The sequence below is a fragment of the Myripristis murdjan genome, chromosome 3, assembly GCF_902150065.1.
Source record: "Myripristis murdjan chromosome 3, fMyrMur1.1, whole genome shotgun sequence".
Lineage (NCBI taxonomy): Eukaryota > Metazoa > Chordata > Actinopteri > Holocentriformes > Holocentridae > Myripristis > Myripristis murdjan.
In genome coordinates, this window is record NC_043982.1 from 39870863 (window position 1) to 39883321 (window position 12459).

Genomic DNA, 12459 nt, shown 5'->3' on the forward strand with positions numbered 1-12459 from the left:
CACATTTAATCTGGGAGGCTAAGAGACAGGGATAAAAAAGAAAAAAGAAAAAAAAAGATAAAACACACACACACACACACACACATACACACACACACAACCATCCAAAGGAGAGAATCTGATGTTACAATTCGCGTTAAGGCTGATTCTAACACGCTGAGCGGGAGAGGGACGAAAGAGGAGCGAGAGCAGGAAATCATGCGCAGGAGTAAGAGCCAGTGATCGAGATCGAAACAGACACACAGAGAGAGAGAGAGGGAGCGAGAGCATGTGTGAATCTAGGCCATCTTCTCTGGGTCTCTGTTGCCATCTGTTTGATGGTCTCCGACGCAGGACCTCCTATACCCTGGGCGAGCCTCCTCTCCCAGGTACAAACGACATCACGGCTCTCCATCTCTGTCTCTGTCTCGGGCGGACTAAAACTGATCTTCTGCCGCGGTGCCTGGAAAACCTTTCCACAACACACAGCGAGGAGCGCAACTCGAAAAACCGCTGCGGGCGAGAAGGTAGCCTAGATAAAAGGAGACATTGGTGGCGAGCATGAGAGTGGGGTTCAAACTCCATCTGACGTAGAGTTGACACACACACACATACACACACCTCAGAGCAGCTTAAAATATACATGTCATACAACAAGCAAGAGAATGTGGGGCGCCCCGGTGGCTCACCTGGTAGAGCGCGTACCACATATCAAGGCTAAGTTTTTACCGCAGAAAACCTGAGCCCTTTGCTTCATGTCATCTCCTCTCTCTCCCCTGCCTTTCCTCTCTCTCTACTGTCACTATCAAATAAAGCATAAACGCCCCAAAAAAATAATCTTAAGGAAAAAAAAAATGCTAAATAAAAAACGAGCAAGAGAATGGGATGGGATCTCGTTGCTGCAACTTGGAGGCGTTCATGGAACTTTTTTTTGAGAATCACTGAAAATCCTCAAAAATCAAAATAAATCATCCAAAATCATGTTTCGTTACCGATTTAAAATCAACCGGAGCAGCCAGGGACAGCGGCCTCCACGCTGCATAATCCATCAACATAACACACCTAGCCACAAGTTTCTACAACGCCTCATTCTACAGTGCAAAAACGCAAAATCTTACCAAGATTGTCTTATTTCAAGTCAAAATGTCTTATTTCTAGTCAAAATATCTCATTACACTTAAAATAAGACATGATCACCTCAGAAGTAAATTGTTTTTTTCCACTGGCAAAATTTGCCGGTGGAAAAAGTGAAAATTCACTTGAAATAAGTGAAAATTAGCTAGAAACAAGAAACAAATTTTGCCAATGAAACAAACAAATTTTCACTTGTTTCAAGCAAATTTTCACTTGAAACAAGTGAAAATTGTCTAAAAACAAGTTACTTCTGAGCTGATCATGTCTTATTTTAAGTGTAATGAGATATTTTGACTAGAAATAAGACATTTTTGACTTGAAATAAGACAAATAATGTTGGTAAGATTTTGAGTTTTTGCAGTGTAGAAATATTGGCCAAAATGTGAATGTAGAGCAAACTGGGCAACTTTGACCTTGATTTTTAACTGAGATACTCCAAAATTAAATCAGCTCGTCTTTTACTCTTTACCCGTCCCTCCATGAAGTTTCATCTAAATCCCTCCATCCGTTTTTGAGTTATCTTGCTAACAAACAAACAAACAAACGGAGGTAAAAGTCTAACCTCCATCCACCTTGAGTGGCCGAGGTAATAAACACAAAGAGTGGCCCGCACACTGGGTGAGAAGGGCACAAACAGCTTAGAAATGGAGGAAACTCTGCTGAATTAGCACAACTAAAAAAGTACGAGAATAAAAAAAAAAATTAGATGCAGCAATTTCAGCCTATTTCATTACCGCTCCCATCAAATGAATTTAATATCAGCCGTAAACAGGCTGTCGGAGGCAGATTTTTGCTTTTCATGAGTCGAGTAACTGCGATGTCTTGCAGTGACGACATCGCTGGATTCACTGCACTTTCTGCTGTCTCTGCTGACAAACATAAGCAATTCATGATGGCAAGAGGGAGACATTGGAGCCTTCATAAAAATCTCATATCGTGCCAGGAGCCCGGCGTAAACGTTTCTTTGTTTTCCAAGACGGAAGCTCATATCTGCGGTGAATCGGACATGACCTAAACACAGCGTAAGTGCATAGGCCTAATAATGGCTGCCTCCCAGAAGTCATTACTCATTTCACTGTGCAAAGCGCTCCTCTCGTTTCAGGAAACTATTGTGAACGCGTGGCTGCGGGGAATGATTCGTTTATTCTGAGAGGTTACCAACCTCGTGCACCTGATTCCTCAGTATTGTAAACCTCGTGAAAGAAACTGCATTACCAAATTACCCATCTGACATCCCTCTACAAAGGCAACACAGCTTTGTACAAAAAACACGAGGTTTTGGAGCTGTCTGGTGTTCTGCCATAATCACTATTATGTAGTGAACATAGTTACACAGGTGAGGACATTAATTAAGGTAATTAATACATTATTTCGCTAATATTTCTCCTTTTTCACTTTGACAGAGCCAGGCTAACAACTCCTATGGACTTCAAGCCTTTGTGCAGGAAATGCTTCCCATAGGAACTGAACCACTGGACGTGCAGAGGTGAAAATGGTCAGGAATTACATAACAGTACCGGGAAAATCAGCTGTGTCTCATTAATATGCAAATTTACACAGCAAGGTGCGCCAACATCTCATCAGCACACCTGGGAACCTAAAGCTTTAAGTGTAAAGTCTCTATCATGTTGCTGAGCGGTTGTGTCCACAGGAACATGTCTAGATGCCACCATGGCAACATAACGCCCTACAGGCCTACGTAAAAAAAAGGCTAGAAAGACAGAAAAAGCAAATGATAAACAGGGTTTCAGTGTGTCATGGTAGCGGCCAGTGAAACCTACCTGTGAAGATGGAAGACATAGAGGGCATGAAGAAAGAAGAGATGAGGGAACTACGGGAGACTGGAGGAAATGGAGATGAAGATGGAGAGGCGAGCGCTGAAAATGAGATGAGTACAAGGTGCAAAGGTCAACAGACATGAACTGCAGAGGATGAATTTGTGGATAATATGACAGCATGCGGCGTGGAGCGTGAAGGGGAGTACACAAGGCCACTTCTGAGCAGCTGCTGGGCATCTCACTCTAATTACCAAAATGGCTGCTGCTGTGATGATCTCGCGGTGTTGATTAGATTAGAAAGCATGACCGCGGCGAGGAATCGACTTACTCTCTCTGCTCTACACCTCTGTGATGAGGGATGGGTCTGTTCATGTAAAATGCATGTGACCGGTGAATTATTTATTGTGCTTTTTATTTCTTCCTCATACGGGGGGAGAGGTGAGTTTAAAAAACCATGAGCCGAGCGGGTTGAGGTGTGGGGGCCATCAAAAGGTTGTCTTAGTTATTGCAAATTTGAGTCCCTCAATGCCCTGTACAATCTACAAGGAGCTGCAGATGATAAGCCCTGTTACAACAAATCTACCTTCACACAACGCAACCACATCAACAAATAAACCCCACTCACGTTAGCTTTAAACCCTAGCTTTCATTTAATACAACAGTGGCCCTCTGTCAATGCGTTTGTGCCCACTGTGGTAAATATTTAGTTTTAAAAATGTGACATGAGACAAAAAAAGAAGAAAAAAGTAAATAAAAGCATCCCAGTAGATGGAAGATAAAGTGATGCACTAGATGACAAATGATGGATTGGTTATAAAAGCCATGCAGTGGAGTGTAACTTTATGAAGGCTGCAACAGGAGAGAAAACTCCAAGAGGTACATCTTTTTCATATCCCCAGCTCCGGGGGCGCAGAGGTTATTCAATGACCATAACTCCAAGTTAACAACCGTAAACTCTAAACAGCTCTGGCACCAACCCATCGCCTCATACGAGGAGCATCCTGAGCATTTACAGGCATTTATGTTCACCACTGCTGCCAAACATCAGGAACAGATCTAAGCAATGTAGAAAAAGAGTAAACAGTTGCTTGTGGCTGCTGTGCAGATTGAACATGAACCAACGTAACCCATCCGCCCACTAGGTGTGTTTTACAGGTAATTATGTCATGTGAGAAAATTTCAAACTCTGTCAACCTTGACAATGATGGTTAAAAAAATGACAACAAGTGCTGTTTGGAGACAGGACTCAGTAGAGGTGTATGTGGTAGACTAGCCATGTTGGGAATTTGAACCCCTGTGTTTCGGGTGAGCCATAGTAGGGCTGGGCGATATGGCCTCAAATCAATATGACAATGGCAGCTTAATTTCTTGCTCTACAGACAGTTTTATTGACAGTATGCCTCCTACTTGCTATAACTGCTGTATTTACAGAAGTCAGACATGCAAACTCCTCACAGTAAAAGAGGTGACAGTGTCACGGGGGTCCGGGGGGGTCCTCCTCTCCTATAACGGGAGTTGCTAGTTAGCTGGAAGACTTGGCCCTTACATAGCAAGCATATGCTTGCTCAAGCACATGCTTAGAGCTAAATGGCTAACGTTAGTTAGCAAGACAAGCAGACCATGCTGGAATTAACATTAGCACTAGCTAACGTTAGCTGGCTAATTAGTTCGCTATCTTGCGAATGGAGATTCCAGCATCATATGGCCGCTTGTCTTGCTAACTAACGTTAGCCATTTTGCTCGAAGCATAACATTATGCAGGGTCTAATTTAACGTAAGGCGGTTCCTTCAAACTAACGTTAAAACTTTCCATCGGACTCTGAGGCCAGGCGTCTCTTCCAAACTACGAGATTCACGTGAATGACCCGACTGACCAAAAAAAAAAAAAAAAATGGTGATTGTAGCCGAAAGGCGACAAGTTTGCATGCCTGAGAAGTGCGACTCTAACTCTGTGCTGTCTGAGAATAACTCAAGAAAATACATATTAAATACTTTTAGTTAAATTTATTGAACAACTGACACTCAAACCAAGTTTAGAAGTACAAAATATGACAAGCAAGTCCTCCTCGACTGAATCTACTTCGACTACCTAGCAGCCGCTTCTACATTTGAGCCGTCCTCCGTTTCCTCAGCGTCTCTTTCCCTTCTTGTTGCAGACTGGACACACGCTGTACACGTAGTACAGCGTCTTAAAGGGACATGAACAGGCCTACCTACATACAGCCAAAAAATACAAAAACTACTTTTATTTATTTATTTTTTATTTTAAATACCTAACATACCAACATGAGCAAAGTGACGTCGGTTATCGTCATAAATTTCGGTATCGGTAAATTTTCGGTATATCGCCCAGTCCTAAGCCATAGCTTTGTAAAGCCTCTAAAGAACCTTGACTTAGCCATTCATCTAAAACCAGACCATTCAAACTGCATCACACACCTGCACTCTCCCACACACACACACACACACACACACACACACACACACACACACACTCCTCAAAACAGCATAATCCGTAACATCTGGTTGCTCTCCCACAGTGCAAAAGCTATGACTGATCACCAAAGTTTAAATCTTACGCTACCTGTACAAACCAGAACTAGCAGGTGTGATTAATTTTGAACCTGCAGTGGAGCATTGCAAAAACTATACTATTTTACTGAAACTGTCTTAGTTTTTTTGTAGTTTCAAAACTATATTCTACCATTTCTTCTCTCACAACCCAAAATGTGTAGGAAACCAGTTAAGCCCTGTCCCAACTTGCAAAAAAAAAAAAAAAAAAACCCACTGAAATCTCAACTTCTTGGACAACCCTGCTGAAGTCTGAAATATCTGCTGTGCACATGCAACTTAGTAATAATGTTATCAAAGTCATCACACAGTAAGTCATGGTATCAACGCTAAAACACACACCACACCATGCAAATACCATATCACTGAAGCACTGTACATTGTAAGGGTTGGGATTTGGCCACATTCAGATATGATGAATAAAATACACACACAAGTGACCATAAAATGGTGAAAATGAAGACAGGCAGGATGGTAGGTCATATATGCTGGGAGCATGTAAGAAACAACATGTGAGGGCAGCACTTCTTGAGTTTGGTTGTGCTTCAAATTATACAGACCCACATCAGCCTTAACTGTGGATATGCATACTATTACACTGGTCTTCAAACATAAATGAAATGGACAGTGCTTACAGAGGCAAATGCATGAAAAAATACCATACACCCCAAGGAGACAGAGTGAGAACTCAGCTAACAATCTTAAAATCATTTTGTCCCATAGATTTTTCAAATACCTTGTTCCAAAGCCTCCCCTGGTCCCCGTGGGGGAGTCAAGGCTTTCCCCCGGCTTGGGCGGCCTGTCGCGATTCATTTGCTGCAGAATGGAGCTCAGCTCAGTGATAACCGTGTTCTTGGTCTCTGGTGTGGATGGAGGGCTCCGGAGCTCCGGGGGCTGATCACCCCACAGCTTGGATGTCCTCTGGGTGGGAGTCCTAGGAGCTTCAGAGGAAGAGGAAGATCCAGGGGGAGGGGGAGGGACTTGGGGTGGTGACCCATAGGACTCAGGAGGCTCTTCAATGAGGGCATCATGGTAAAGCGAGGTTCTGTTGATGACAGACTTGACTTTGGGTTTGGGTGGGACAGGAGGCCGGTCCACAAGGAAGGCATGTCCATCAGCGGCAGCATAAAGGCTCTCCAGTGCACTGTCGCAGAAGCCTCCCTCTGACGACAGGGTAGAGATGCTGGAGACGGTGCTGGTGGTCTCCATGTGCTGAGGGTCCCCGCTGCTGCGGCTGTCCACCTCCTCGATACCCGAGTCGCCCACCCCTGCCTCGGAGTCGGGGGGAGGAGGGTAGTTGGAGAGCATACAGTTTGCCATCCGTTTGTGTTGCTCAGTGACAGGTGGCGGAGCATGTGGGTGGTAGGGGGGTAAACCAGGTGCTCCGTTCCGCCTCTGCTGCTGGAGCATCTCCGCAATGGCGGATGCCTGGTCATCAGGGATGTCGATGCTGTTGGCAAACTCAAGGGGTGGGGGAAGGGGCTCCGAGAAGACAAATTCCTCATCTATATCAACTGAGGCCAAAGGAGGAGGGGGGATGCGGAAAGGCAGCTTGACAGGTTCATCAAGGGATTCTCCAGCATGAACACTCCTCCTTCGTGATGTGGGCATCTGAGGATTAGAGAGAACAGAGGTGTTGACGGGGTCAGGGTGATTAGGGTCCTTTAGCTCAGCTGGGCTGTTGCTGTCGTGCCCCTCCACCTCAGAGACGTTGAGTTTGACCTTGGTGGCTGTTTCTGTGCTGGTGTGGACCATCAGTAGCCCCGCTGACTTAGGTGACATGTCTGCCATGTCCGTTGGTGTGCCCTTCCTTTCCTCCGCTGTCTGCTGCTGCCTCTCCTCCCGTGCCCCGTCTGACTCATACTTCTGCTCTGTCATCTGCCTCCGCAGGCCGCCTCGGCCGGGCCGCCCCATGGTTGCTGTGGTAATTGCAGCAAAACCTGTCTCTATCCCGGAGCGTAGTTTGGTGTCGATAAACAGCGGCTGGTTGAGGTCTGGTTTGTGGCTTGACTGAGTGGGGAGGGACTGGGGTTCGTGCTTGGTAGTCGACTGAACTTGGGGAGGATTGGTTGGCAGATTCTGTGGGTGGTTCTGCTGCTCCTTCATGGCCCGGTCACGTGCTGCCAGAGCAAGGGCAAGTGGTGAATTAGGATCCAAGGGTTTGCCCGTGACAGGATGGAGGTAGGTCCCATTGGCACTATAGTGGGTCTTAGGGGGAGTAGATGGGAGACTAACAGGACTGTCCAGGTTGGGACACTGGCCCGTTCTAGTGTTCAGAGGCTCCCGCACCACTGTGGGTTCAGGGCTATTGAAATCTGTCATGTTGCCACTGCCACCCCCGACAGGTGGCCCAAGCTGCGCTGTGGAAGGGGGAGCCATTATCCTTCGAAGGTGCTCATCGCTACTGAACATGCCTTCATCAATAGACTTGGAATGACGCAGACGGGGCGTTGGAGTAGGCCCACCCATGTCATCATCTCCTATGTCTATTGACTGGAAGGCAGGTGAGTTCTTTCTGGCCTCTAACCTCTTCTCCCGGTCCCGAACCGCCCCAGCAATAGCTGCTGCAAAGGGGTTGCTCATAGCCAGAGGGTCCTCGGGACGCAAACCTCCACTGCCACCAACAGTGGGTGTCAGAGGTGGGTGTTCGGGAGTGGTGGGCTCAATCTCCATACTGCTGCCTTGGCTACTCTTTCCACTGCTGCTGGTGGAGGGCTCCTTGACAATGATGGTGGGGATGGGGATGGAAGAGCACGTTCTCTCTGTAGGTGTGGTAGGCATGGACACCGGGCCTGAGGGGCTTGCTGGCATGTGGCACGTTTTCTCGGGGCTGTCCTCAACATTGGGCTGCTTTACCAGCATGCCCTTCCTTCGGGCTGGCTTGGCTGGCACGTATAGTGTCTTATTGCCCACCTCGGAATAAGGATTCTCAGGCACCGGTGCCCGCCCTCGACTACGTGTGCTCTCAAACTGCTCCGAGCTCTGGCGGTAATAGCCACGCCTTAACGTACCAACGTCGGTAGTCCGGCTGATAGTTGTCACTGCATTGACAGGGGAGTTCTGGGTGAAGCCGGGCCGTGTGGTACCATAGCCCCTGGGTGTAGAGGTGGCCGCTGAGTTGTAGGCGGGTGGAGAGGGGGGTGAAATGGCTGGGGGAGGGGGAATGTCCTCTGAGGTGTCCGGCATAGAAAGGCTTCGGGAGAACTTGAGAAGAGGAGGTGTGAGGAATCCCTGTTTATCATCCTCCGACGTACCTAGGAGAAACACAGGATTGGAAAGAAAAGGGGGAGGGGGGGAAGTTATGTGAGGACTTAGGAGAGACTTTCCTATTTTTAAAATGCATCCTCCTCTGCCCATTGAAAATGTCACATATGCTGATGTGACCTGTTTTTTAACTTATATGTATCCAGGGAAAGTTTGCTGAGCACGCTTGATTATTTCAATAAGCTTATTTTAATAACGTCCTGCTTCATATTTACACACATTTCCTTCTGGGGACTATATAGCATAACCACAGTCTCGTACTGATGGCCAATAAGTTGCTCCTAGTCACTGAGTGACGGGAGTACATTACTCAGTTCTCATAACGTGTCCTGTTCATTTTCCCAGTTGGGTATTTGGACTGGTAACAGGTTACAGCTGTAAGCCTGCGTCTCTAACCCTTTGACAGCAAAAAATAATTAAGGCCAGCTCCCTAGAACATGTTAAAAGTGATTTTATTGCAATTATTACAAAAAAAGGCCTGCCTCAGGGCTACAAATAGCATGGAGAATCAAACGGGCTGTGCATAACATTACCCAGTGTGACGTCTCACTAGTTTAGCATAAAGAATGAGGTTTCAGCATATGCTTAATGACCTCCAATATTATCGCCTGAAAGCATACTTTGGTGACTGGATCACTCTAATTTTTTATAATTAGTTTTAATATTGTCGGTTTGTACAGCGCTATTCCACTGAGCATTAACAGAGGCTAACAGCACTGGGTACAGTAGCTGCAGTTCACAAATATCTGACACACACACACAAAGACACACACGCACACACACACACGAAATCAAATGCATGTCATACCTATGGACTTCTGTTTTTTCATGGTGCCCTTGGCAGGTATCCCCAGAAATGCCCCTGGCACAGTGGGTGGCACCACTGCTACTCCCTGGCGGTCATGATACATGGACTGCAAACCAAATGAAACGTCCTTAGTGTTAACTAGCGTTTTCAAAAACAAACACTGTCCATCATGTCTCTGCTGGTTGTGCAGATTAACATTTATTTTCAGCTACAAGAGATTTTTTTTTTTTACAGGAGGAGACTGCACACAACACATTGCCAGATAAGAACAATTATGCCTTGCTCTACATTTTGATTTGCCGACAGCCATTCTGGTTGCAGGAACAGGAAAGCGCATGCTTAGCAAAACGTGTGCCCAAGCAAAGGCAGGTGTGTCTGCTGAACTTCCCGTTTAGCCGAATGCTCTCCTTTTGCATGCAGTATTAGATGTTGGTGTTTTATTCTCGTCACTTACATTCATGTCAGTCGGTGTAACCAAGCAGCGACTAGATGGGCGTGGTTTAATGGTGGCTACCTTCATATCGACTGTTGCGTTCTTCTGGATAGGTGACACCTCATCCACTTTGTCTGCAAGACAAACCAAAGCCATAAGGCGTGAGCATCAAAAAGCACCACAGCAGAACCTACTCACATAGTCTTACGGAGATGTTATGGCCGAATGCAAGCCAATAATTCTCAAGTGACCCTTTCCTCTGTTTCCAGACTTAATTGCGGATGAAACCGGAACCAAAAAACAGTGAAACACATTTGGAGGGAACAAGGGGGGGCGCTGATGAAATGTGCTGGGTGTGTTTGCGTCCAGCCTCGGAAGCCGTGCAAGCTCTTTCCAAACAGCCAACTCCCAAGCAGCATCATCCAACTTTCAGGGTCGTTCCCTCAATTAATATTCAACAACCAATCAGTGTGAAATCTGCCAAGGCTGCTGTTACATTTGTCAATCTCGTGAGCCTGTAATGTGGGAAAGGTGCCAGCTGCACTGCAGGTCTGGCAAGGTTTGAACTTCCCTGTGGTGTGTGATGATGCCATCAGATAGAGTAAACCTTTACGTCAAAGATGTTGCTCAGAGAAGCTACATGCTATCCCTCGTCTAGCCTCTTATCGCCTCCCTAGCTAGGTTTATCTCGTGTGTAGAAAGCTTCCATGCATTAGGGATGTGATTACTTAGAGTGACTTGGAAAACAATCCTCTTCTTCTGAGCATCTACACACAGAGGAGAGGAGTGGGGAGGGGGGAGGAAGGGAGGGGAGGGGTGGAAAGGGGAGGAGAGGAGCATCATTGACCTTAACTATGGTTAGAGCTGGATTACACACACACACACACACACACGCACACGCACACGCGCGCACACAAACACACAACACAGAGACTCTTTCTCTCTCCTATCTGTCTCCCACTTGGAATGCTGTTACAGCATATCAGAAAACATGCAATGTCGTTTCCCTGGAAACTTAGCTTTGAGTGAAACGTTTCCTGGAATAAACTCAGACACACACACACATGCGCGCGCACACACACACACACACACGCAGAGGCACGCAGGAAGAAAAGAAACATAGCAGCAGACCTTTTTAGGTCATGAAGAATGAGCAAATGCTTACTTACAGCAACATGTATTTGCTCACAAACACTCTACACACACACACTCTCTCTCTCTGACACACACACACACAAACACATACACACACATTGCTCTAAGTAAAATGTTTTGTAATTCTCCATGAAGGGTCTGCTGCTGTGTCTCTGTGTTTGAGGCCTGCAGCTCTGCCAAACGATAAAGAATACGGACTTGCTACCGTCTGTGGCACAAATTCAGACTCTGGACAAACCTAAATGAAACATTTTTTGGAGGCAAGGTGAACAAACCCCTTTAATCAGAAACGCGCAAAATGTACTATCCAGCATCCAAGCCGAGCGAGACTTAATCTGGGTCACCAAGGAAACAATAATCTGGGATTGTTTACAAGGGAAAGAGGTGGCCTAAATATTAACGCCATTTCATTCAACATCATTGAGACACCAGATCATGCATAAACACCATTTAAAACAAAATGAATTAAAGAACAAATGCAATAGTCCAAACACAATCTAAAACATGCAACTATTTATGACTATATATATATTTCTTTAAAAAAAAAAAAAAAAAAAAGTCAGACAAATCATCTTCTAAAGAATCAAAATGAATCATCAGCATCTAAAACAGGATTAGTCGATGACAGTGATGCAGACATACATTGTGTAAGTCATAAGTCAGTTATTAGACATACTGGATTATTAAATAAAGCATGCCTACGGTAACTTACCACCTTTCTTTTTCCTTAGAGTGGCTTAGGGGTGATAGAAAATATATCTGAGAGTTGCAAGCCATAAAAACAGACTCCATCGCTCCTCCATGCTGAGTAAAGTTTTATTGCTCTACGAGGCTTTTGATATGCGAGGAAATTACATAGTTAAAGCTTTCCTGCAGGTAGATTTGTGCTGTTGCACTGGCAGATGCACATGCTGTGTGCGTCCTACATTGCACATTAAAACACATGAGAGATGAATTATGTATCGCATTTGGATGTACACAGCATATTGATCAATAGGCCCGTGGTTGTATTTGAAGCATTCGTGTTTCAGTCTCCATACAGGAGTCAGCAGGAAGATTCATCCATGCATGATTTAAAATTACACAAAAGGCAACACTGAGCCAAGGGAGAAAAAAAAAAAAAACATGCAGAACAACAAGTATATTTCTGTCGTTAAGCATTTTTTCTGCGGTTTAGATTCCCCTCCCTGCCTTTAACCCTCGATCTCTCTACCTGTTCGGCTCTTTGTGCACCGTTGGGCCGAGGAACAAAGCAATAAAGCAATTCACTCGCTGATCACCGATGCATTTTAAGAATATAAATCACAAGCTGCTATTTCAACCAATCCACCCACCCG

The 12459-nt window shown here is 45.5% G+C and overlaps 1 protein-coding gene across 3 annotated transcripts in view; it reads right to left on the bottom strand.

Annotated features, from left to right (window-relative positions):
* shank2b (SH3 and multiple ankyrin repeat domains 2b) overlaps positions 1-12459 on the bottom strand; it is a 204837-nt gene that overhangs the window by 7722 nt on the left and 184656 nt on the right. For 2 of the 3 annotated variants that reach the window (XM_030076268.1, XM_030076260.1), the window contains 3 exons: positions 9989-10101; positions 9535-9640; positions 6199-8716 (listed from right to left, as the gene is read on the bottom strand). In XM_030076268.1, the coding sequence (XP_029932128.1) occupies positions 6199-8716; positions 9535-9640; positions 9989-10101 (2737 nt within the window). Of the gene's footprint in view, positions 1-6198; positions 8717-9534; positions 9641-9988; positions 10102-11834; positions 11859-12459 lie in introns of all 3 variants that reach the window. The other variant, XM_030076253.1, reaches the window with a different exon arrangement.